Source organism: Canis lupus, chromosome 29 (genome assembly GCF_003254725.2).
Source record: "Canis lupus dingo isolate Sandy chromosome 29, ASM325472v2, whole genome shotgun sequence".
Taxonomy (NCBI): domain Eukaryota; kingdom Metazoa; phylum Chordata; class Mammalia; order Carnivora; family Canidae; genus Canis; species Canis lupus.
Window position 1 is genome coordinate 39,919,026 of NC_064271.1, and position 26,958 is coordinate 39,945,983.

The 26,958-nt window shown below is 43.7% G+C and overlaps 1 protein-coding gene across 6 annotated transcripts; it reads left to right on the forward strand.

Moving 5' to 3' along the window:
- The first annotated feature begins 288 nt into the window (after positions 1–288).
- Positions 289–24,690, forward strand: NDUFAF6 (NADH:ubiquinone oxidoreductase complex assembly factor 6). Of its 6 annotated transcripts, XM_049103923.1 has the most exons (10): positions 381–488; positions 811–990; positions 5,075–5,178; positions 8,736–8,858; positions 12,945–13,001; positions 16,524–16,626; positions 17,653–17,786; positions 18,221–18,322; positions 21,840–21,896; positions 24,547–24,690. In XM_049103923.1, the coding sequence occupies exons 3-10, from the start codon at positions 5,158–5,160 to the stop codon at positions 24,673–24,675; spliced, it is 726 nt and encodes a 241-aa protein (XP_048959880.1). In that variant the 5' UTR covers positions 381–488; positions 811–990; positions 5,075–5,157; the 3' UTR covers positions 24,676–24,690. The 6 variants fall into 6 exon arrangements, with proteins under 6 accessions (XP_025289491.1, XP_025289493.1, XP_048959880.1 ...); XM_025433706.3 differs by lacking the exon at positions 811–990 and having other exon boundaries at positions 289–488; positions 5,075–5,174; XM_025433708.3 differs by lacking the exon at positions 811–990 and having other exon boundaries at positions 362–488.
- Positions 24,691–26,958: the final 2,268 nt, after the last annotated feature.

Below are 26,958 nucleotides of genomic sequence, written 5' to 3' on the forward strand. Positions count from 1 at the left end.
CAGTAGCCCAGAGCCGCGGCGGCCGCGCAGACGCACTGGAGCGCAGCCCTGGAACCTAGCAACCCGGAGCCTCTGCGGCTGCGCAGACGCACTGGAGCGCAGCCCTGGAGCTCAGTAGCCCAGAGCCGCGGCGGCCGCGCAGACGCACTGGAGCGCAGGCCTGGAGCCTAGCAACCCGGAGCCGCGGCGGCCGCGCAGACGCACTGGAGCGCAGCGACCCCCGCCCGCGCCGGCCGGCGCGCGCGGAGGCGTGGCTGGCGGGGTCAGAGGGCACGCAGCGTCGGTGTCATGGCGGCCTCCGTGCTGCGCTCCGCCTGCGGCCCGCCGCGGCTCGGCCTTCCGGGGCTGTGGTGCCGCCGCCGGCCGCCCCGGGGCCTGTGGGCGCGCGCGCGGCGGCTCCCGGGGCTCGCGGGGTCCGGGCGGAGCGTGGCCGCGGCCAGCGGGTCGGGTGCCGCGGGCGCCGACCGCTACTGCGTGGAGCTGCTGCGGTGAGCGGGCGGGGAGCGGGGCCCGTGACGCCCGTCGTCCGCCGCCCTGGCCGAGGCTTGCTCCTTCCTGGCCAGCCGTGCGGCACGCGCGCTCGCGGCCCCGGGTGTTGGGGGTCGGGCGCGGGGCGGGGCGGGGCGGGGCGGGGCGCGGCGCCGACCGTGGGGGTCGTGAACCCGGCGGCGGGTGACCTCGGGCCGGGGTCAGGCCGGGCCTCTGCTGCCTCGGAGCACCCGGGCCTGCGGGCCGGCTTGGGGCGGACTGCGCCGGGACATCGCCTTTTTTTTTTTGTTTTTTGTTTTTTTTTTTTGCATTCTATTTTAGCAAATTGTAGTGTGACGCAACAGGATTCCCACGGATTTCAGCGCGTGGTTTCTGGGCCCCTTTGAAAAATGACGGCCCTGCTCCACCCTCTTTGCTGATTGCGCTTGTAAAGGAAGCAGGCTAGCAGTAGTGGAGATCCGAGCCGTAAGAACTCTGCAAAAAGGCAAACCTGCGGGAAGAGTGAGACTCATTTTTATATAAAGTTACCGATTTTTTGAGGATAGTAAGATATAGGGCATCAGAATGCATGCCACCCGTATCCACTTGTCCGGGCCCATCTTTGACACCTGTGATGTCCTAACGTCCGCATCCAGAGGCGGATAATCCCTCTTCCTAATTTCTTAATGTATTGCTGTATGTAAGTAAAAATATATTACATATATATGTGCTATATGCGTATGTATGTATATACACACTACATATTATATATATGTGCATAGTGATCATGCAGTTCTTCCAGTAATAGTCTGTGGATATCATGGCAGTGATATCTCAAATACATATTTGCAAGTGGGCAGATACTTCATCTGTTCGTGTAGGTATTTGAGTGGAATGGAGGCTTTTGAGTGATTTATTAAAAAGCCTGGATTTTGCAGGCAGACCTGAGCTGAGTTTATTTATTTTTATTTATTTTTTTTAAGATTTTATTTATTTATTCACGAGAGAGGCAGAGACACAGGCAGAGGGAGAAGCAGGCTCCATGCACCGGGAGCCCGACCTGGGATTCGATCCCAGGTCTCCAGGATCGTTCAGTGGGCTCGATCCCAGGACCCCCCCCCACCCCCCCCACCCCCCCCAGGTCACGGCCTGGGCCAAAGGCGGCGCTAAACCGCTGAGCCACCCAGGCTGCCCTGATGCGAGTTTATTAATCCCAAATCCATCACTTGGGAAAGTTGCTCACATTAAGATGCAGTTATTTCTTCATTTGTAAATTTCTACTCTTGAGAGCCTGGTTATGAGGGTTAAATGCAATGATGTATGTATAAATATGCTGGCACGGTAGCATATGCACAGTTGTAGTTTTTAAATAGAAACAAGGGGATCCCTGGGTGGCCCAGCGGTTTGGCGCCTGCTTTTGGCCCGGGGCGAGATCCTGGAGACCTGGGATCGAATCCCACATCAGGCTTCCGGTGCACGGAGCCTGCTTCTCCCTCTGCCTGTGTCTCTGCCTCTCTCTCTCTGTGACTATCATAAATAATAAATAAAAAAAAAATTTAAATAGAAACAAAATGTAACTTGAAAGAAAGGTTACAGTTTCTAGCTCCTGATTGTTCATTAATCTTAAGGATTTGGCCCTTGACATCATTTGGGCACGGTCGTTTTTTGCATATGTGTCTTATGCAAGGCCTCCACGTATTGAAAAAGATACCAGGCCAGAAGTTCGGCTTAGCCTGCCAGAGAGCTCTGCTAGGAATCTAGGTTCCTGGGAATATCTCAGACCTAATTTCCATAGGTTTCCTGGGGGATGGTTTTGAGGAACCCCAAGGCTGCTTTAGGCCTTGGGATTAGTGCTTCTAAGGAGGTAAGGAGGTGCTAGTGGTGATGTCTCAAAGCGTACCTGTTCTCCATTCTCCCCCAGACACACTGGGGAGCCGCTGTTTTGTGCCTTGATGGCACAGGTCCATGGAACTAGAACTAGCACAGCAGTCCTCACACCAGATATGCTGATTTTTCATTGGTCTGCCCCTCCCTACCAGACTGAAGTTTATACCTATTTTTGGTGTCTAGCACAGTGCTGCCGCATAGTGGGCACTGAATAAATGTTACCATTAATGAATGGATGAAAGGTTCTTGGCTCTGTTGCTGTATAAAACCATCCTGGTATGGAATTTCTCGCTATCTGGAACATTTCTCCCATAACTGGACCTTGGTTGGCTACTTAAGATAACCTCGTCTACCAGTAATCGATATTTATAACAATAATCTTGAGTGAAGAAATGGTTCCAATATTCAGTGTATATCTTCGTGTATGTAAATAAATTGGTAATGTTGTTTAGAAAAATTTCCAACCAAAATTAAAAAAAAAACTTTACAGAGAAACCTTTCTCTGTGTAGAGTATCTTATTCCCCAAAGATTGTTACCATACTAGAATGTCTTCATTTTTCATTTCCCTTTAAGAAATCTAAAGTGTTTCAAATATTGCATATTTTTAGAAGATATGAAACAGGTTGCTTATCAAGCCTCATTTTGCAAATTAGGAAATAGATATGGTAGGTAGCATTTCTGTCAACTACTTGAATAGAAATTAAGATAGTAGTCATGATTCCTAGTCACTGTTTTCTCCCTGTTTCATATTAACAGCCTAGTGTTTTAAACACTTTGAAGTTCAGAGACTTTTTATATTACAATCGAATTTTAAAATATATCTGTAATGTATTTAAAGGTATAAATTATAGAGCTGTTTTGCCCACACTGTCCATTTTGTACCTGAAATCACTTACGATGAGATTTTTTGGTAGGGCTGTTTTGTGATAGCAGGATTACTTGTCATTATCGCTTCCTTTTGTTTATGTGGAAGTTGGAGGAAATTGTGAAGGGTGTGGCTAGAAGAGGTTTAAGTTCTCTGTTAGGCAGACAACAAAATGTGAACCAATTGAGGGGTGCCTGGGTGGCTCAGTCAGTTGAGTGTCCAACTCTTGATTTCGTCTCTGGTTGTCATCTCAGGGTGGTGAGACGAAGTTCTGCATTGGGCTCTGCACTGAGCATGCAGCCTGCTTAGGATTCTCTCTCCCTCTGTGCTCCCCCCCCACATTCTTTCTCTATCAAAAAATTAAATTAAGGGGGATCCTTGGGTGGCTCAGTGTTTTGGCACCTGCCTTTTGCTCGGGGTGTGGTCCTGGGGTCCTGGGATCAAGTTCCGCATCGGGCTCTCTGTGTGGAGCCTGTTTCTCCCTTTCTCTCTGTGTGTCTCTCGTGAATAAATAAGTAAAATCTTAAAAAAAAAAATTAAATTAAATTGAAAAAAAAAAGGTAAACCAATTAAAATGTGGGAGTAACCTGAATTTCAGTACCTAAATTCCATGGAAGGAGGTTGGACCCCCTTTAGATTATTGTTTTATAGGAAAGAATGTTTGTATTAAAGTTTCAGTGTGTTATAGTGAAAGTAGCTTTGTTGATAGGCAGTCATCCTATGATGTATATAATAAGCATTCTGTTTTGAACTTTTTATTTTGAAGTAATTTCAAACGGACATAGAAATTACAGATAGTACACAGAGCTCCAGTATACTCTTTATTCAGACTCCCTCATTGTTAACATTCTGAGCCATTTGAGAATAAGGTGTAGACATGATGCACCATCGCCTCCCCCTAAAATCTTGGTGTGTATTTTTTAAAAAAAGATTTATTTATTGAGAGTGAGCATGTGAGCAAGAGAGAACGAGTGCTTGTGAGTGGGGTAGAGCCAGAGGGAGAGAGAGAGAGAGAATATTAAGCAGACTCCCCGCCAAGCACAGAGCCTGACATCAGGCTTGATCCCACAACCCCGAGATCACGACCTGAGCCTAAACCAAGAGAGTCGGTCACTCAACCGACAGCCACCCAGGTGTCCCTTGGTGTGTATTTCTTAGTACACCCAAGAATCCTCTTCCATATGACTATGGTACACCTTCAGAGTCAGGATCCACTATTACCACTGAATCCACAGGCTCCATTCAAATTTTGGTCATTATTTGATTATGACTTTCATACATTCAGGATCATATGCTGCATTTAGTTATCACATCTCTTTAGTCTTCTTCAGGCTTGAACAATTCTCAATCTTCCTTATCATTGCTTCTAGGCTCTCTCTGCAGATGCTGCTAGGAAATGTAAGTGTACACACAGGCACACACACTCACACGCTCCATATTATTTTCTGTTTTTATGTTTTATCTGTGTCTTTATTTGTATATTAAAAACTGTGAGTTCATACAATACTTCCTGGTATTACTTTCTTGATTTCTACCTCAGTAAATCATTTGAATTCTTACTAAAACCAAAGTAATTCTGAAACAATGAAAATTATAAGTACCATATAAGTTCAGATAAATTAATAGAGATGATTTCTTTTTAACTAGTCTGGGATTAAGGGTAGATACATTTTTTTGTAATTTTAAAGAAACAAGTATAAAATACAAGAAATTTTAGGCCTGTTTTGAATTGAATCCTTGGGTTTTTTTTTTTTTTTTTTTTTCTTCTTTCAGTTAATACTAGTCAGCACTTTTTGGTGTACAGTTTAGAAAGTGATGAAAAGTAACTATCTTTTTCTGCCTGTTTGTTATAGGAAACGGGATTATGAAGGCTATTTATGCTCCCTGCTGTTCCCTGCAGAATCCAGAAGCTCTGCCTTTGCATTGAGAGCCTTCAATGTGGAACTGGCTCAGGCTGGTATTAAAATACCTTAAAAAATTATTTGCAAAAATGGTGATATAATGTGTTTAATGCTGAAAAATAAAGAAATACAGTTATAATTTGCATGTTAGGTGTGTATAAGGTCTCTGCTGGTGATTTCTTTGTGTTCCTATATAGGCTTACCAATTCAATTCCAAAAATAAATTAGCTGACAAACTTGATGTTTCTGGAACTACCGTTCTGGGATTTTTATTTATTTTTCTAGGGATATTATAAAACTATGCAATTAACAGCATGTTTGTTGAGTAGGCTCATCACAGTATCACTGCTTATAGCAGTTTTCAAAGCACTTTTTAATGAGGTGTTAGCTTTAATGTGAAATGGGGAACAGAAGTAATTATAGCAAACCCAGGCCTTAGATCATTCTAACTCACTTTTGTCTAAAAAATTATGAAGGAAGGAAAGAGCCTTCTTTTTCTTAGAATGGAAAGGCCGTGGGCTGATACAACATAAGTTGAAATGGAGGATGGAAATGAGGGAGTTGAAGTGGAGTGACCTTGGTCTTCTCATTAAACGGAGGGCTCGGATATTAAGACTGAGTGATCGGGGGAGGGTTTGGAGTCTTGAAGAAAGTGGCAAGTTTTGGCATGACTGCTCTAGTGTATAGGATAGGAAGTGAACTAGGAATGAATGAAAGGGTGTCAGTACAGCTCCGAAGCACCCCCGAGGTTAGGCACTGAGTCTGCAGAGACCCTCAGACTCTGGCTAGTTTTTTCTTGGTGTTATTTCTAGAAGTCATGAGTCAGTATTTTTTTTTACCTCATCCTTTTTCAGGCATAAACTGCACGTCTGCATCTTAAGGACACTTTAGCAATAAGGAGTCCCCATTGTGATCTTCCTTTCTAACTCTAAAATGATTAAAATTTCATTTTAATGGATAAATCCGTAGGGTTCTCCCTGAATTCTCTGTCACATTGTAAGAGTGTTTTGCTGCTGTTTTGCACACACAGTCTTGTTCGTTCATTCATTCAGTAAGTATTTGATTATCTCAGATATGCTGGGCACTGTTTAAGGTCCTGGGGTATAATACTGAATGAAACATTTAAAGTCCCTGCAAGTACTGTGTAATGTATCAGGTGGAAGCAAGTACTGTGGAAAAAAAATTAAGAGGGATGGGGAAGGCTGGGTGTAGCAGGAGTTCCTATTTTATATACGGTGGTCAGGAAAAACCTCAGAAGGTAGCATTTGAGCAAAGATTTGAAGGAGATAAGAGAGACATTTGAGTAAAGAGAAGGAACAGAAGGAACAGCACATACAGAGGCTCTGAGGTGCAGGTGTACCTGATAATGTTGAAAGACAAGAAGGCCAGTATGGCACAGCAGATGCATCGGGGAGACCATGGGAGGAGATTAGGTTAGAGGTACCTGGACCAGAAAGGCAAGGTCTTGGAGACCATTGCAGTCACTTTGGCTTTTACTCGGAGGTGGGAAACCATTGGAAGGTTCTGAGCAGAAAAGGACGTTAAAGCTTGGTCACATTTTAAAAAGATTACTCTTGATATTGTATTGAGAATAGGCCATATGCCACTGGGATCTGAATACTAAACATTGCTAAGAGACCTACCCAGCACCAAGACCATTAACAAAAACAACTTTTTATTTGGAAATAATCTCACACAAAGGAATAGTACAAAAAATATCCATATACCCTGTTGTTGATATTTTGCCACATATGCTTTGTCATTTTGTGTGTGTTACAGACAAATATGTGTGTGTGTATATGTATTTTTTTTTCTGAATAACTTTAGAGTAACTTGACTACACCATGGCCCTTATCCCTATAAACTTCAGTATTTATTTCATAATAAGAATATTCTCTTATATAATCATAATAATCAATTTGAATAAATTTGATATTGGTAGATTGTTTAACCTCCCATCTGGTTTCCAATTTTGTCAAACGACCCAATAATGTCATTTTGCCTCTTTTGTACAGGAGCCAATCTAAGATCATATATTGTATTAATTTTCATCTTTTTAGCCTTCTTTAATCTGGAACATTTCCACAGCCTTTTATGACATTGATATTTTATTTATTCAATTTTATTTTTTTAAGGATTTTATTTATTTATTTGAGACAGAGAAAGAGAGAGTGAGCATGAGCTGGAGGTGGTGGGGGGCAGAGGGAGAGGGAGATGCAGACTCCCTGCTGAGCAGAGAGCCTGATGTAGGGCTCGATCCCAGGACCCTGGGTCATGACCTGAGCAGATGCTTAACCTACTGAACCCCTATATAGGGCTCCTCCCTGAGTGTGGAGCCTGCTTAAGATTCTCTCTCTCCCCCTCAGCCCCTCCCCTGCTTGCACACACATGCCCTCTTTCTCTTAAAAAACGTTATGTAGTGAATGAATGAGTTTATTTAAATGTATATACAGTAAAATTCACTTTTTGTGGTACACAGTTCTGTAGGTGTTGAAACATGCAGTTTCATGCATTCACCGTGATAGTCATGAAAAAAGAACAATTCCATCAACTCCAGATACTCCTCAGGTGCACTACTTTGTAGTGAGCTGCTCCCCTCACCCATAATCTTTTGCATACCCTTTTGGTTCCATTATGAGAGCTGTGAGTGTGCAGAGCACGGTCTTTTTTGAGCCATGAATTCTCCATCTTTAAATTGGTATATTGGTAATGACCCTGCAGGTTTGTGGTGGGGACTGCAATCAGATAATCTCTGGGACGGTACCTAGCAAAGGGCTTGGTACTCCTGGACATTTGATAAATGTTACTTCCTTTCCTGCTTCCTCTAGAAGGCCCCTGGTTCTGTTTCCTAGGTTTATCTCCAGACTTAGAAATAATTTTACAGTCATTAATCCAAAAGGATTGTTTTTCTTCTCTTCCACTTATTTTTTAAAAACTTTCTTATTATGGAAAACTTCAAATATATATAAACAGTGTAGTATAATAAGGTCCCATAAACCCATTACTCAGCTCCACCTGTTACTAATTCATGGCCAATCTTGAGTTTTCCTTCTATCCCCACTTAAGCCCATCCTCACCTCTGTTATTTTGAAGTAAGTCTCAGATAAATTTTTTCATCTGTAAATAGTTCAGTATGTATCACCAAGAGGTAACTTATTAAAAAAAGTAACTGCAGTGCCATTGTCATACATTAAAAATTTAATAATTCCTTAATATCATTAAACATCCAGTGTTCAGATTTTTTCCAGTTGTCTCTTTCTCTTCAAATCAGGATCAGATAAACTCCATATACTGCAACTGGTTCCTCTATTAAATTTCTTTTAATCTAAATGTCCTCCCCCCACTTTTGTTTTTTTTATTGCCATTTATTTCTAGAAGAATATCTTTCCTATTTTGGAATGCAAACCTTGAAAATATTGAAAGTAATTTGCAGGTTTACTTAGGAAACTTAATGGCAACAGTTTGATCAATATATAGGCTTCAAGGAAAAATTGAAACAAATATATAGAATTAAACTTAGTTTTTGGCTGACTTATGTGATTATACAGTCACAAATACTGATTTTGAAACTGTGAAGAGTGCATTTATTAAGGTTTTTGAATTCTGTTTACAGGTTAAGGACTCTGTCTCTGAGAAAACAATTGGACTGATGCGAATGGCGTTTTGGAAAAAAACAGTGGACGACATATACTGTGATAACCCACCCCAGCAGCCTGTGGCCTTGGAGCTGTGGAAGGTAAAAACAAAATGCTTCCTTTAAGTGTTATTTGAGCATACTTTTTGATGCATACAACATGGCTAGTGGCGATGGGGAATCTATTCCTGAAAATAATCTTAGGCTCATGTGATGTTCAGAACTATGTTAGTTTTGACAGAGGAATTCAAAATCATCTGCTAATTGCACAGAACTTCAGTGAATTTCTTTATTAAAGGAAAAAAAAAGGAACCTGGTCCCTTTGTGTTATAAATTCTATATTTCCACTTATTTGGTGTAGAAACTAAACCCCACAAGTTTTGAAGCAGTGGCAGGTGAACTGCGTGTCCTGTCCGCCCAGTAGCTCCTTATTCCAGCGCTCCAATCCATACTGTGGGCTGTAGAAACCCATATTGATCTTTTGTGAAGGGAGACGTGCCCTCTCCATTATCTAGACACAAATATAAAACTGCCTTGTTTAGTTTGATAGCATTGCATATTTATTGATAAATTCGAAATATTAGAGATTGGAAACCTATGAGCTAGAGAATTCTTAGGATAGCTTGATGTATCTAGTGAGTAGTTCCACATTAGAGCAGCTGTACGGATCCTTCATTCATGCAGAGTTGGGAAATGTGCTACACCACGACTGGAGGAAGGGAATTAGGTGCCTTTTGTCCCTGATCTGGGTCCCCACTGTGGTGTGAGGAGTGCCAAAGACAGGTGCTGTGACGGAGCCACTCAACAGACCTGACAGGGGTGCACCTCTTCTCAGGTCTGCGCACCAGCAGAGGCGGGCCCCATTCCTGGGCCCCTGACTGACTGCACAGAGCCCCAGTAAGGATGGAAAGCCAGGCTCCCCCGTCAACCGGGGACTGAGAAGAAAAAGTGGATGGGAAGCTGTGAGTATTAGATTAGTTGTTTACCTCTGTTCATCTTCCTTTAAGAACCTCAACCTTGGTGACTCCATTTAAAGAAAAGTTTCTCTTGAAGCCTAGAAAAATGATGTCTTACAGGCAAACATCACTGCAGTGGGGGTTTATGCTAAGGCTTGCCTGGAATGCCCTGGCCTCTGTCAGGAAACATCAAGGATGGTTAGAAATTCTTTCAACACACGTTTATTTTGTTCTTGGCCTCTCTTAAAACAAACAAACCCGGAAGACGTATCTGAATTGTAGAGTGTTTACCTGCGTGCCAATTTGTCCAGTGTTAACAGCTGCTTCAGTTTGGATGATTGCTGTTGGCCAGCTTTCTGATGTGACCCGTGTTGAAGAGTAATCTGAGACTGTGCAAAAGGCAGGTAGTGAGCAGAGCAGTTGTCCCCTGTTCTCTCCCTGTCCCCCTCCTGCTGGATGTTATGCTCATTGGGCCTCTGTCCAGTAAAGCCTTCCATTGGTTCTTGGGAGACAGGCTCTAAGATTAAGTAGGAAAGAGTGACAGTGTGTTGCCCAGTGAGCACTTTTCTGCTACAGTGATTCATTAGTGCTTTTAGGGTACAAAATAGTTGTGTATCTATAATTACATATGTATTTCATATAGGCTTCTTCATTTCTCTATGTATTAATGTTAGTTGCACTTTATGTTTATAGCCAAGGTTTTTATTCTGTTTGGCTTCTACTTCCAAAATTGTTGATACTTTATTCAGCATGTTTTCAGCTTCTTATTAAATACATATTTTTTTTACCTTGATCTCTGATTTCCTCCAGAATCAGACAGAAGAATTATATTTTGTGGTCAAGGAACTGCAGCCGGTATGGATTCAGCCTTGAGTAAACAGAAATCCAACTTTTGGTGGTTAAATATTTATTGAGTACTTTATGTGCCAGGAATGGTGCTTGATGGTGGTTGCAGAGATCAAACATGCCTCACCCCGCTTAGACTTGTACAAAATAAAACAATATCAGGATTCTGTAGCAACTGAGGAATCCCAGGCTGAGTCCTAGGATTGGGGAGAAGCCTGAGGGAGTCCTACCATGTATTAGGAGCAGTGCTGAAAGGGCTTTAGCCAATGCCACGCAGCACTTGTAGCTTCCATTAGGTTCCTGTTGGGCAAAATGGGCTCTGTCTCCATACCCTTTGTGACATAAATGTGTGTCGAGGAGCATGCTTTTTACATTTTAGTATCAGTGACAGCTTAGGGTCTTAGGTGGAGTGTAGGATATTCCTAAGATTTTGTTTCATTACTGTTTTTTTTTTTTTTAATTTTTATTTATTTATTTATTTATGATAGGCACACAGAGAGAGAGAGGCAGAGACACAGGCAGAGGGAGAAGCAGGCTCCATGCACCAGGAGCCTGACGTGGGATTTGATCCTGGGTCTCCAGGATCGCGCCCTGGGCCAAAGGCAGGTGCTAAACCGCTGCGCCACCCAGGGATCCCTCATTACTGTTTTTATTATGAAAATATATCTTATTGTTGACTTGGTAAGAAAATGGTTTTAAAACTTACTTGGAAATAATTTCAAACTTTGAGAAAGGTTGCAAAATTTAAAATAGTACAAACAAACTTCTATAATCTATATCCAGATTCACCTGTTAACATTTTAGTCTATTTGTTAATGATTTGTATAGCATTCTCTTGCATGTGCATGTGCATTTTCACACTCAAAATTTTTATCTGAATCATTTGAGTATACGTTATATACATCATGGTCTTTTTATCTCTAAATACATTAATGAGCATTGCTTAAGAATAGGAATATTCTCTTATGTAACCAAAACATTTATTGACTTTGATAAATTTAACTTCGGTATGATACTTTTATCTAATTTTCTATTTATATTCCACTTTTGTAGGCTTCTCCAGTATTGTCTACATTAGTATTTTTCCCCTCCAGTATAGGATCCAGTCTAGGGTCAGGTATTAGTTGTCCTGTCTTTTTTGCCTGCTTAATCTGGAACAGTTCTCTGGGCTCTCCTTGTCTTCTAAGACATTGACAGTTTTGAAGATTATAGCCTCCTCCCCCTTGCTGTTCTAAAACATCCCTCATTTTGGAATGGTCTGATGTTTTCTCATGGCCAATTCAGTTTATGTGTGTTTGGCCAGAATACTGCAAAAGTGACATGTTCTTCTCAGGGTGTCATGTCTAGAGGCACACTTTGTCCATCTGTCCTTTATTGGCATTATTAATTTTTATCATCTGGTCAAGATGTTGCCTGGTTTTCCTAGTCTATAATTGTAATTACTCTTACAACCTAAGACTTTAAGGTTGACTTCAAGACTGTGCACATATCAGTTTCTTCCTAAATTTAGCATTCATTGATGGTTCTTCTTTGATTTAGTCTTCCCTTGTTATGATTGCAAAATGATAATTTCCAGACTCTAGCCCTCTGTCAACATTACTGGTTGGGACTTGGCTGGCATTCTGCTGTAGGGAAGAGCTCTCAATCTCCTGTATTTATTTATTTGTTTATTAATTATTGATATGAATTCCTATTTTTTTCCAGTAATTTATAATTCATTGCTATATTGAATAATATTGGTGTTAAAGCTGTCCCAGATTTGGACAGTGGGAACTCTTTCAGACTGGCTCCTGTGTCCTTATGACATGCACCCCCATCACTTTTGGGGGCATTCTTATTTTCTGGCACAGTAACATATTCTAGGATCACCCTGAATCTCTCTTGTCCCCTCTCTGGAATCATCCGTTTCTTCAGGGCCTCATTTCCTTTGGGGGGAATGGTACTGGTGGCCAAGATCTGGGCACTAGGTGTGTTTTTTCCTCCTGGAGTGTCTTTGCTTGCTAATTTACCCTAAGTAGAATTTTTATCCTATGGAAAAAAGTTTATGTGTGATAAGTAAACATAGAAGTCAAGTTGCATCATATAACAGAAGCTCAGTATTTAATTCTTGTTTTTTTTTTTGAAAGTAGAATTGTTAAATTACCAGTAGCATAAGAAAAAAGTCTAGTGGAAATGTTTTGGATGTATCATCTGTACTTGGAAATGTTTTGAAATGTTTTTTAGGGACATTTTCTTTTCCCCTGATATTTAACATGACTGGCTGTTTATCTGATGATCAGTTATTACAAATGTTTCCTTACCTACGTTTGTATTTGGTTTGTTTATTCAAGTCTGCTGAAGTCATTTCTAGTACTTTCTAAAAATGTATAACACTCTTGTTTTTTAGGCTGTGAAAAGACATAATCTGACTAAAAGATGGCTTATGAAAATCATTGATGAAAGAGTAAGTTGAAATTGCTCAAGTCTTAAGTGTTTTCTTCCCTTTTAATCTGTAAGCTAATTCCTCCGGGAGGAAATGTTTTAATAAGCGTATTATATTTTGGGGGACGGAAACTTTTAGAGGACTGTGCCATTCTGTCCACTCTCCCTCACTGCGTGCCACCCCCTCAGCCCTGACTCTGCTTCTTGAGTCAGACGGCAGACACAGCACCCTGGCGGAGGTGTGTGTGTACACACCCACACGCTACTGTTTTATGTTTTGCAGTGGTTTTTTTTTTTTTTTTTTTAAGGATTTTATTTATTTATTCATGATAGAGAGAGGCAGAGACACAGGCAGAGGGAGAAGCAGGCTCCATGCCAGGAGCCCGATGCGGGACTCAATCCTGGGACTCCAGGATCAATCCCTGGGCCAAAGGCAGGCGCTAAACCGCTGAGCCTCCCAGGGATCCCCTGCAGTGTTTTTTTTAATGGAAATTTTGGACTTATACGGAAGTAGAAGAGTATAACATACTGTCATGTATCTCACCCAGCTTTAGCTATGAACACACGTCCAGTATTGCTTCATCTATATTTTACCAGCCTCTCTCATTAAACCCCACTGGATTATTTTACAGTAAACCCCAGATATATTATTGGAGCTACAAATATATATGTATCTTGAAAAGATTTTAAAAACACTTTTAGAAAATATACCCACAATACATGATCATACCTCAAAAAATTACAGATAATTCCTTAGTACCATCAAAACTTTAGTAGTCATGCACGTATGTTTATGTACACACAGCATTTGGATCTCTGTCCAAGCAGGAGAGGGAGACTGACGGTTCTACTCTAGTGAATGGAGTACCAGACCACATTCTAGGAACTGAGCTTGAGGTCCAGCCAAGCATGCAAATTGCTCTTTGTCCCAGCCTAATAATACATTATGTGTCTTCCTGACACATTGTTGGCCCCCTGTCCTCATCAGCCTGATATTTATCACATACTATTGTCTTGAAAATATGTTTAGTTTATTTGAATATGACCCATTAATAACCATAGACTATACTAATTATAAGTTAAATGGGAGATAATGATTCAGCATTTTTAAAAAATTGTGCAGTTGGCCTACAGACTTAGAACTAGCACCAAAAAGATCTATTTTTCAGGTGTTTTCGGTTTTGTTTTGTTTTTAAAGATTTATTAATTTCTTTTAGAGAGAGAGAGCGCCCGAGCATGTGTATGTGAGTGGGAGCAGGGAAGGGTAGAGGGAGATGAAGAGAATCTCAAGCAGACTCCCAGCTGAATGCAGAGTCTGGCATAGGGCTCAGTCTCATGACCCTGAGATCATAAGATCATGACCTGAGCTGAAATTGAGAGTGGGAGGCCTAACTGGCTGTCACTCAGGCACCCTAGGTGTTTTCTGTTTTTATGAGGTAAAGACAGTTACAGAATTTAAGACAGAGACAACTTTTTGGTTTAATGGAAAATAACATTTGGCATTTGTAGGGAGGGATATTTAAAAGACTGGGATCAATCTCCCACATTGATCTATAGATTCGATACAATCCCTATAAAAATTCCAGCTGCCTTTTTGCAGAAATTGACCAGCTGATCCTGAAATCCGTATGGAAATGCAAGAGACCCAGAATCACAAAAGCAATCTTGAAAAAGATGAAAGTTAGTTCCAAAGTTACAGTAACCAAATTGTGGAGTATTGGTATGGCACAGACATATAATTCAATGGAATAGAATTGAGAGTCCAGAAATAAAGCCATATATTTATAGTTAATTGATTTTTTGACAGGGGTGTGAAGATAATCCAATGGGGAAAGAATAGACTTTTCAACAAATAATGCCAGGACAACTGGATATCCACATGCAAAGGAATGAATTTGGATGCCTATCTAACACCATATGCAAAAACTAACTCCAAATCCGTCAGACACCTAAATGTAAGAGTTAAAACTATAAAACACTTAGGGAAAAAACACTGGCATAAATCTTTGGGACTTTAGGTTAGGCAGTGATTTCTTAGATAAGATACCAAAAGCCTAAGCAATAAAAGAAAAAAAAAGGTAATTAGACTTCAACAAAATTAAAAACTTCAATCGGAGTTGAATGGCAGAATATTTTTGTAAGTTATATACTTGATAAGGAACAAGTATCTAGAATATGTAAAGGACTCTTGTAACTCAAAAATAGAAAGACAAATAATCCAATTTAAAAATGGGCAAAGGATTTGAGTAAATATTTCTGTGAGGAAGATCTACAAATGACCGATAAGCACCTAAAAGATGCTCAGCATCTTTTCATTAAGGAAATGCAAGTCAAAAGCAGAATAAATGACTCCTTTACACTCATTGGGATGGCTGTAAGTAAAAAGACGAATGGATAAACACAAGTACATGAGTGTTGGTGAGGATATAGAGAAATTAGGAATTTCTGTACATTGTTGATGGGAATGGCAAATGGTGCAGCTGCTTTGGAAAAGTTTGGCAGTTCTTCAGAAAGTCAGACATAGAGTTACCATAGACCTAGTATTTTCACTCCTATATTTATCCTGAAGAGAAATGAAAACATGTGGCCATACAGAATTTGCACACAAATGTTCATAGCAGTATTACTCCTAATAGTCCAAAAGTGGGAACAACTCAGGATCTATCAGTGAGTGAGTACAAACATAATGTGGTACATCCATACGTGGAACATAATCATAATTTCTTAAGTTAAAAAGAATCAGGTACTGATACATGGCTCCAACGCAGATGATCCTTGAAAACATGCAAACTGAAAGAAGCCAGATACAAAAAACTACATATCCTGTCACCATTTCTATATAATGTGCAGAACAAACAAATTTGTGTGGACAGAAAGTAGATGAGTGGTTTGCTTGCTGGGAAGTGGGAAATGGGAAGTAACTGCTTAGTGGATGCAGGGTGGGGAAAACATTCTGGGACCAGATGGAGGTGATAGTTGTACAACTTGGTAAATATACTGAAACACACTGAATTGTACATTTTAAGAGGGTATATTTCATGGTATGTGAGTTATGTCTCAAGTTTTACAGAATGTGAAAGACCGGGCATAACGTTTTCCCCTAGGGTCATTGCTGGTGCCATGTTCTTCTGATTTAAAAAAAAAAAAAAAAAAGGAATGGGTGTATTTCCTTAGCAATGGAGTCTTTGTAAATGTATTATTGTAAAAGTAGCTGGATGTTTTTGCTCTGAGATTTACATTTTTTTGTTTCTGGAATATAGTGTAATCAGGTAAGATAACCATCGATCAGTTTCGAAGGAATTAATAACTAGCTAATCCTATGACTGTGGTGATTTGTGTATTGAGATTATCCCCAAGGTAGTATGTTGAGGGGTGATTTGTAAGTATTGAATGAGTAGGACTTTAATGTTTTTTAAAATCTTATTGTGTACTGAGCTATGTACTAATTATTCTTTATTAGTTCTTTAGGGCAAAAAAATTGTGCCTTTTCTTTATAAAATACTGACAATTCATCAAACTTTATTTGCATTTTGTTTGACTATAGGAAAAGAATTTAGATGACAAAGCGTATCGTAATATCCAGGAATTGGAAAATTATGCTGAAAACACACAGAGCTCTCTTCTTTACTTAACACTGGAAATATTGGGTAAGTCTTTTTCTGTTTCATAATTCTCTTTTTCAAAGAAAATACCCTTCAGACTTGACTCTCACAATTTGACAGTCTGATCAGTTTAACACTGAAAGTTTTCTTTGCACCACCGATACAGGAACATTTTTTGTTTTGTTTTGTTTAGCAAGGAGGGGAATATAATCTTTCTCTGGAGTGCAGACTAATCAAAATGCTCAGGCTCTCATAAAAGTACTTTAGCCCCCTCCTGGGAATGCTGTAATTAATACTCTGGTAATTGCAGATGATTTGTTTCCTCTTTAAGCGTCTTCTACAATTTGGAAGGCCTGGGGCCCGACTCGTCGTTCCGTCAGTACTACTTCCCCATGTTAAAACACGGGGTGTGTGCGGAAAGTATAAAACTGCATTTCTCAAAGTTTTTATGAGATTTTTTCTTTTTCTTTCTTCTTAAAAATAAATAAACTAATTTAGATGATACTTTTCCTCATCTGACTTTAAGTTGGTGAAGTCTTCTTGTAAGGAGGAGATTATTTGGGCCTCTGTGTTGGGGAAGGTAATATAGATCTTTGTGTCAGCCGAAAGGAGTAACACAAGTCCCTGTTGAGATTCCCAGGCTTACACTGCACGTCCACCCGGTGGCACGTTTGCCAACACAATGAAAGGACGGAGCAAAGAGCAGAATGTTTGTCAAGCGTATACTTAAAATGAGGTCATATGGAAATTGCATCGAGGACAAGAAGTGCAAGACTCGTAATGTTTTTCCAGGATAGCTGATTAAAATTCCAAATGTGTTCTCGGTGTGCTGTGGTCCAGGGAAAACTCTTTTATTTACAAGTTGCAGTTTGGAGACCTGTTTGGTGGTAAACAGTCAGCTTGTCTTTATGCCCAGTTTTGCTTAAATAAGTCCTGTTTTTTCTGAAACGAAACTTAGGATAAACACCTGCTTTTACATGTTTAGGTGATTTCTCCAAGCTGTTTGTGTTGATTTTTTGTGCCTTTAAGAAGTAAAGAGCAGCCCTTTTGCTTAATTTCTAAAAATCACAGGTGTAAAGGATCTTCATGCAGATCATGCCGCAAGTCACATTGGCAAAGCACAGGGCATCGTCACTTGCTTGCGAGCGACGCCCTATCATGGTAGCAGGAGAAGAGTGTTCCTTCCCATGGACATCTGTATGCTGGTAAGACTGTTCCCGTTGCTCTGTTGGCTTCCCTCAGGCACGTGGGGGGTGGGGGGTGGGGTGGGCAGGAGCTATTGGTTCTTTGCTTCATCCAGTCACGTAACTGCTGTGAAATGAATGCTTCTTGCTTTTTGGCTCCAGTCAGCAAGGGAGAATTTTATCAGTCAGGCACTTAGGTCCATGATGGATCTGAAGGTTTGTTTTCCGCTTGTGTACTTTTGTCCCTCCTACAGCTATTGTTAATAACATCCTGTTGTATTCTTCTAGGGGCGTGTGTGTCTGTACACACACACACACACACACGCGCGCATACACATGTACTTTCAGAACAAGATAGGCAGCATACTGTACATACTATCCTATCACCTGTTTTTCTTGAACTAAGTTAAAGTGTGTGTGCTTTTAGATTCCTAATGTCGTATTTTCCCGCCCAGCATGGTGTTTCACAAGAGGATTTTCTACGGAAGAACCAGGATAAAAACGTGAGAGATGTGATCTATGACATTGCCAGCCAGGCGCACCTGCACCTAAAGCATGTAAGTCGCCTCTCTGCCGAAGCGTCTAGGAAACTCCCATGCCTAGAGGTGCTCATGGTTCCCAGTCTTCACTCCAGTTCTCACTGTAATCCCAGTAGATTCATCTCAGGGACCACTACGAACTGCCTCCAGCTTTCACAGTCCTGCTTTCTCTCCCTGCGTGCACAAACGCACCCTCACTCAGCTTCCTGGCTTGGCTCCTGTCTGCACCGCGCCCCACCCACCCTCGCTCTCAGGGACGCGGTGTGTCTCCACCTTGCTGGGGCGATGGTTCCTTTCCCAGGTGCTCACGCCCTCGGCATCCGCAGCTGGCCTGAGAATTGGCCCCTTTTCCAGGCAGCCTTGGACCCCCCTGTGGCTCGTGTCCCCCTCCCAGTCAAACTTCTGTGAGTGAGCCGCCTGCGTTCATCATTACCTTACCTGGCATCAGCCTGGCACCGTTCATTGTGCCATCATTTCACGTCCATCCCGTCTCTTCTGATAATAAGCACTGCACTCCTAAATAGTGTCACATTTCATGGGCACTTAAGACTCTCATACGTGTAAACTTTTTCTGCTTTTCACACCATAGACACTTTTTCTCCTTGAAACTTTCTAATAGTTTTTCCCTTGATTCTCTGACTTGGCTCCTAAACTGGTTCCTGATTTCTCCTGCGTACCACTTCAGGTCTTTCTGAAGAGTAACTTCTTCACGTCTTCTCAAGCTGTAACTTGTCCTCTGTTGACTCCCCCAACCCCCACTTTCTTTTTTTTTTAAAGATTTTATCTTTAAGCAATCTCTACACCCAGCATGGGGCTTGAACTCACAACCCCGAGGTCAGGAGTCGAGTGTTCCATCGACTGAGCCAGACAGTTGCTGCCTTGCCACATCTTTCTTGAAACTATGTCCTTCATCCCAATAATGCTGTTCCTTCCCGATTCTGCTGGAAATCTTCCTTCATCGTAGTGGCTCCTGAAAACTTGGCAGAAACTTTCTATTTTCTTGATTCTCATGACACGGTTTCTTCCTGGTTCTTCTTGTGAACCAACCCCCCCCCCCCCCCTTTTTTGAGCTTCAGTGGATCCTAAAGATTTGTCATTTACCTGCAAACCTCAGGGCCTTTGTACCTGCTGTTTGTTTGCCTGAAAGGTGCTCTCCACCCCCCAACTCCTCCCCCCCACAACCCCTTAAATATCTCCTTATCAAAAAGATCTTTCCTGGCCACCAAATCTACAATAACATCGTCCCTTTCCATCACCCTCCGTCCCTTCACCTAGCTTAGCACTTTTTACCACCTCACATACTAAAAGTTTGTTTAATGCCCCTTCACCTCATAGAATGGACATAACTTTGGTTCTGTGCTGTTTTCTTCAGCATCTAAGTGTCTGGTTCATTATAGGCATTCAGCAAATATTTGTGAAATATTAAGTAGGTAATCAGATTGTAAGCTTTTTGAAGGCAAAGAGTCTTAGTCTTTTTTTGAATTTCCTGAAGCACAGTTCTCTGCCACGACAGAGATACAGATAAAATACATGGAAGTTTAGATAAGAAATTACTTAAAACTAGCAGAGTTTTGGGTAAGATCTGAGAGCACAACAGAATCGTAAAAGCAGGAAAGCCCTGTGTTGGGACCTGAATGGTTTCAGCCGATGGACACTTAAGGCACCTGGAAAATGCAGATTCCCAGGCCTCACCCCCTGGATACACAGTAAAGCTGGGATGGGGCCAGGAATGAAAATTGTCAAATGACTTCAGTCAGCCACATGTGAAAACTTGTAGGTTATTTGAACTAGGATCCTGGAAAACAGGTTTGGAAGGGTGAACTGAAGGAAGATTGTGGCGTTTGGGAGGCTTTGGAGAGGCCCTGGGGCGGGGTGGATGAGGGTGCAGATGCTGGCTTTGGAGCTGACTCTTCAGTCCTGGCTCTGCAGTTTACTGGTCAAGTGGTCTTAAACTCCGTGCTTCGGTTTCTTCCTCTGGGACAGAAGGTCCTATTAGAACGTAACTCAGGGGGCTGTGATTTGGATAAATGGGTCAGCATGTATAAAGACCGTCACTGTGCCTGGCATATGGCTCGTGGGCCCCTTCAACATTGCCAGGAGTGAGTAGAGCAGTGACAGTGGTGTTGCACGTTGGAGAACCTGGCCAGCAGCGTTTGAGACGAATTTGGAGAGTGGGAGATCTGTCAGGAGGCTTGTGAGAGACCAAGGACCTGGCTTAGGCTGGGTGTGTATATATTAGTATGTAGGATTACACACACACACACCCCAGAGATGGAATTGACTGTGATGCCTGACTGGGTTGTGGCGGGATCAGGGAGAGGGAAAGCTGCACGGAGTCCAGGTTTACATAGTGGTGGTGCCATTCAGGGACCACAGTGAGCAGCAGGGGCACATGCTGCTGAGCAGCAGCCTCTGGCCCGGCCGTTGGTCATCACTGAATTTAAGGGGATTTGAGAACGTTTAGGGAGACGAACTACTGAAGACTGCGGGATTGCAGCGTTGAAGGGAGGTGGGGACTGGAGGTAAGAGATTTGGGAGTCATGCACAGAGAAGGCCTGTGGTGAAAGCTCTGCGTGTGGATGGTACTGTGCAAGGAGAGTGTACGTCCAGACGTGTGTGCCAGGGGCAGAACCCGAGGCCCACCTCCACTTCTCGGGTCGAAGGAGCAAGGGCCATGTATTAGGAAGGAGGAGAAGGAACTAGTGATCAAAGAAGTAGGTGTGCTAGGAGTCAGTGTCTTGGAAACCGAGGGAGGAGAACATTCTAAGAAAGGGGAATATTAAAGTTTTGCGCATTGTAGAGAGGTTGAAAAGATGGGTACGGTGATTAGTAAATCGTGGATGATCTCGAAAAGAGCAATTTTAGTAGACAGGTGAGGGTAAAACCAGAGGGCAGGGGGTAGAGGCGTTCTCTGACGATAGAAACCGAGACCTGGAGACGAGAGTGGGCTTGGTGAGCGCAGGAGGATGGGCGTCGCGTGGGTCGGCCGGCGGCCGGGCCGTGGTGAGTTGGGCTCGCTGAGACTGGAGCAAGCTGTGGGGCCCTGGAGACAGAAGGCCTGGTGTGTCGGGGACTTAGGTTACAGAAAGTAAGAGTAAGAGCGACCCAGGACGCTCATCTGGCTGCCTGCGTGGACGGAACAAAAGCTGGGGAAGCGGGCGGGAAGGCAGTTAGGAGGTGACCGGACATGCCCGCCACCAGGCCGCGGAGCTGCCGGGCCTCGTTAAAGCAGTATCTCCTCCTTCCCCTCGCTACCCAGCGAGAGGGCCCGGGGGTAGGTGCTCTAGGGCGGCTGGGGAGGGCCAAAGCCCACCTGCAGGAAAGAATGCGATTCTTACTAAAGTTCTTTTTCCTGAGTCCTTCAGGCTTAAGAAATTAATCTTAATTGGCCGGAGAGCGGTTTTCTTGCCTTTGCGAGAGGCCCCGGCCGTGTCGTTAGGCTTCTAGTGTTGCTTTGTGATCACTTCAGAGGCAGAGTGTTTATTCCCAGAAGTATTTACGTCTGAACCCAGTTTCCTTTCTCCTTCCTTTGCAGGCTAGGTCCTTCCACAAAAGTGTTCCTGTGAAAGCGTTTCCTGCTTTTCTTCAGACGGTAAGTAGATTAACAGAGGAGGCTGTTTAATTAATGGGGCAGATGTGTGGTGGGTTTTGTTCATCACATTGTGCTTTGCTGAGGCCCTGCCTGTGTTTCTGGGGCAGATGTGGAGTCACCAGACCGTATGGGTTTGTCTGCGCAGGCGCGCGCGCACGCGTGCGTGCGTGTGTGTGTGTGTGTGTGTGTGCAGATACGCACCGTTAGCCAGACGTGCCTCTGGACCAAATCCTAATCTGCGCATTTCCAGTTGAGCTCTGATTTTGAAGTCATGTTTGACCTGTATTTTATTTTATTTTAATTAATTAATTTATGAGAGAGGGGAGAGAGGGAGAGAGCGCATGAGCAGGGGTGAGGGGGAGAAGAAGACGCCTCACTGATCAGGGACCCGGATGTGGGACTCGATTCCAGGACCCTGGGCTCCCTCCCGGGACCCCGGAATCACCACCTGAGCTGAAGGCAGATGCTTAACCAACTGAGCCACCCAGCTGCCCCTTCATCTGTACTTTAATGGAACTTCCTCCTAGTTTGTTGAAAACGACATTCTCAGAACAGAGATTTGGACAACATAAGAAAAAGGAGAAGGAAAGAACAATCACCTATGATGCCAGGACAGACATAACCACTGCTTATTCTGTTCTTTTTTTTTTTTTTAATGAATTTTTGTGTAGAGTTGAAATCACACTTTGCATGTCGTCCTACTTCACAAGCATCTGGCCACACCATTAAAAATATTTATAAGTACAATATTCCATGGCTACACAATAGTCTATCATGTGCTGACTACCTTAATTTCATTAACCAGTCCTTCTAATTAGATATTAACAAACATAGTAGAATTCTTTTTATTTATGGTAGTCACAGAGAGAGAGAGAGAGAGGCAGAGACACAGGCAGAGGGAGAAGCAGGCTCCATGCATCGGGAGCCCGACGTGGGATTCGATCCCGGGTCTCCAGGATCGGGCCCTGGGCCAAAGGCAGGCGCCAAACCGCTGCGCCACCCAGGGATCCCGCATAGTAGAATTCTTAGAGATAGAAAGTAGATCACAAAATATTAAATATTTATCACTTAGAGCATCATGAATAATAACATGAGCTCTTTTTTCCAAAAAAAAAAAAAGGGAACATGTGAAAGTACACTAAAATATCTCCAAATTTTTTTTTTCATTCTCTTTTAAAACTTTAGTATTTGATATCTACAAATAAATATGTGTGTGTTACAAAGCACAACATCGTGAACACCCGTGAGCTCACCACTCAGTCCAGGAACGAGAACATCACCATTAAACCGCAGTCCTCTGCTTAATCCCCGTCTCATCCCCCGGCCTCTGCCTGCCTCTCCCAAGTAGCTTTCCTGAATTTTGAATTAATTATTCTGCTGCTTCAAAAGGGCTTTTCCGGGCAGCCGGGGTGGCTCCGCGGTTTAGCGCCACCTTCAGCCCAGGGCGTGATCCTGGAGACCCTGGGTCTAGTTCCGCGTCGGGCTCCCTGCGTGGAGCCTGCTTCTCCCTCTGCCTGGGTCTCTGCCTCTCTCTCTGTGTCTCTCATGAATAAATAAAATTTAAATAAGGGGGGGGGGGCTTTTCCCTGTTTGATCTATTTTTAAACAATATATTGTTTAGTTTTGTTTTTGAGCTTTATGTCGTCTATCACACCTTTCACGGCAGTATATTGCATTGTGTGAAGAGTACTTTTTTTTTTGTCAAAGACCTGGATTGTTTGCAGGTTTTTTGCTAAGACAGCACAAGGCAGAGCTATGCACATTCATGCACCTGTCCTGTTGCTCATACGTACGTGTAAGTTTAGGGTTTAAAATGTAGACACTAAATTTGTATGTGCATTTGTGTGTAGGGGAAAAAAAGCCTGGGTGAAAATACAGTCCTTTTTTGTTTTTTGGCTTTTGGCTCATCTGAGTTTTCCAGCAAACCCACAGCAGGACCCCGTGAGTGTTGGAGCACACAGGTTGTAGTGCAGACAGCAGGGGAGCTGGGCGGGTGGACTGAAAGGCTCGACATGCCTCTTAGGACCGTGCCGTGCAACACTAAGTGGCTTCTCTGTTTACTCAAGTTACCAAAATAAAAAGTACAAATTAATAAAAAGAACTGAAAACCATAAAATAAAGAGCCCGGCCCATCACCATCTTTTCCATCCTGCTCCCTAATCCCCACGAAAGCTTACGATCAAGTTTTGCGTGACGGGGGAAGTGTGGGGTGACACTTACAGGGGCCCGCAGTGGTTCTCCGAGACAGCACATTGTTTTCTAGCAAGAACATGGAGACTCATTAAACTTTTTCACAAAATAAGTTTTTAAACAACTTACGCTCGTCCTCATGGCACAGTGTGTGTGTGTGTGTGGGGGGGGGTGGCGTTCATTGTCCGTGATTGAGTACATTGTGTGTAAAACAAGTAATAAACTTTCGTTCTATAAATCATGATCAGAGTTGGCTTAATATTTCTAGTACCTGCTCTTGGATCCTGTCTTACTTGGTCTGATAGAAACTTCTGAGATGTCTTTATTTTCTCTCTGCCCTTTAAAATTCTCATTTAAATTCAGGGAAACTAAAATAGCCTGAATACTTACAAGTTTTTTTCAGTTTCTTTAAAAAACTTAGTAATTCTATGACCTAATGGCCATTATTCTCCTTTTCCAGGTTGCCCTGGAGAACTATTTAAAGAGGATCCAGCAGGTGGATTTTGACATATTCCACCCGTCTCTACAGCAGAAGGATACGCTACTCCCCTTATCACTGTATATTCAGTCATGGAGAAAAAGATATTAAAGTAACTTTACGGCGCTGCTTTTTACTTTTATTTTTTTAGTCTGGGAGTTAAGGCTCTTGTTTACCAACAACAGGACCTGGCTGTTGACTTAAGGAAGTAACGAAGCTTTAGGATGGATGTGTGACTCGCAGACTTGAGCCGTTGCCGGGTGGTGCCCATCCAGTGCTGCGGGGATCCCCCCGAGGGGCGCAGTCAGGTCGGGTCCAGTCGCCCAGGAGTGTGGACCTGGCCGCACGGAGGCTGCAGGCCGTGCCCCAGCCACCAGGGGGCAGGACCAGGACTGCCTCCGTCCTGACCTGGAGCGAGGGCAGGAGTGCTAGTGCCCTGGTGCCCAGCGGAGCAGCCCCAGCTCGCAGGCTGTGCCTCCACCGGGGTCGCGAGGAGCCGCTCTGGCCCGACGTGCCCCATTACCGCGCCGTGAACCTTCACCCGTGGAGGCAAGCTCCCGTGGTCCAGGGCCGCAGCCCTTGCTGGGCGTTAGGTGTGGCTGGGCTGATGGCCGCTGCCTCTAAGCCGTGGCTCTGCTCTGCCCTTCAGCATCATGATCGCGGCCCAGACTGAATCCACACGTGCACTGGTCACACGGCCACAGTGGAACCGAGCAGTCATCAAGGGGGCACTGCAGGGGCGCCCGGGGGCCCCTTCGGGGGAGTGTCTGCCTCCTGCCCAGGCCCCGACCCCGGGTCCGGGGATCCAGCCCGTATTGGGCTCCCTGTTGGGGGTGGGGCCTGCGTCCCCGTCTGCCCCTCCCCGTGCTCGTGCGCTAAGATCATTAAAATCTTTTTAAAAGTGGGGGAGGGGGATCCCTGAGGGGCTCAGCGGTTTAGCACTGCCTTTGGCCCAGGGCGTGATCCTGGGGTCCCGGGATCGAGTCCCACGTCAGGCTCCCTGCATGAAGCCTGCTTCTCCCTCCGCCTGTGTCTCTGCCTCTCTCTGTGTCTCTCATGAATAAACAAAATCGTAAAAATAAAAAATAAAGGGGGGATACTACATTTTTTGAAAACTAGTGTAGTGCTTGAGCTTCCCAGTGATAAACTCTGTGCTGTATACTCGTCAACGTTCTCATTTGATATTTAAAAAGAAATAAGGCTTGTCTGGGGAATTCAGAATTTCTAATCATAAAATACCTACTGATCGCAGAACACAACTGCGGGCGCTGCTGGCACCGCGGGCTGCCCTCTGCCCGCCAAGGCCCCCTTCCCGCGGGCCTGTGTCCTCCCAGCGCCCCTGCTCCTCTGCTCTTCTGTCCGCCTGTCCCAAACCTGCGGTCTGAATCCCCGCCGACATAACACACCATCTTCGCAGATAAAACTCGACCTGGGAGCTGCCTGAGGGTGAGCGTACGTTGTCAGATGTGTCGTGGGCCCCCCGCCCTGGGTGGCTTCTGGTCCAGAGCAAGTAGAGGCTGAGCCGTGGGCTGCGTGCCTGTGCACCTCCGGGCACCCTTACACTCCTAGTCGGCCCCGATGCCGAAGGAATATCCTCTTGTTTAATTCTGTGGCTTTGGAGAGGCAAGCGCCAGGACGTGGGACACCCTTGGCCCTGGGACGCTGAGCTCAAGGGTCCTAGGCCCAGGAGGCGCCGCCCGGCTCGTCCGCCAAAGTCCGGCCATGGTCAGTGCTAAGCATCTCGGTCCCCGTCTGATGGCCTTACACAGAACGGTTTGAATGACGTGGATCAAAAAATAAAAATAAAAATAAAAATAAAAAAAACCCGACATGGATCACTGGATTCTTTGCCGGCTCAGGCGCCGATTTACTAGTAACTAATTAACTTCACGATACCCTCTGAGCCGTTCTAAATTTGATGCTTGAAAATTTGGATAAACCACTGTTTCCAGTCTCCTCGAGATTAAAACGGGGTCTTGCTCAGGACACTTACTGCCCTATTGACTTCATGGCACAGAAGACGCTCCCTGGATGGGGCCAACATCATTTAATTTTTAGGATTTTTTTTTTGGGGGGGGTGGCGTTTCAAAGGATCCGATACATGTTCAAACCCTTGAAGATGCGTTTTGCTCTTGCCCAGGTGGAGAGCAACGGATAGCACGTTAGGCACGAATTGCAGATTAACCTCGATGTAGGTGAAGTCACGAGTCATTATAAAAACAGGTTTTGAGTCATTCCTACTCGGCTGGCAGTTTTCTTCCTCTCTTTTTGATTAAATGTCCCCTTTTCACAAAATGAAATTACTCCCGAGGCTAACAGCAGCTGAGCGTGAGTTTGGACCCGTGGTAGCTCTGCCCCCCCTTATCCACTGACCTTCACGGAGAAGTAAGTCTT

What these genes read in the sequence shown, in the direction of transcription:
- NDUFAF6 (XM_025433706.3), top strand. Translation starts at nt 289, where the DNA reads ATGGCGGCCTCCGTGCTGCGCTCCGCCTGCGGCCCGCCGCGGCTCGGC. An exon ending in TACTGCGTGGAGCTGCTGCG is followed by an intron (nt 489 to 5,074) that starts GTGAGCGGGCGG and finishes TGTTTGTTATAG; the next exon opens with GAAACGGGATTATGAAGGCT. An exon ending in CGCACCTGCACCTAAAGCAT is followed by an intron (nt 18,323 to 21,839) that starts GTAAGTCGCCTC and finishes CTTCCTTTGCAG; the next exon opens with GCTAGGTCCTTCCACAAAAG.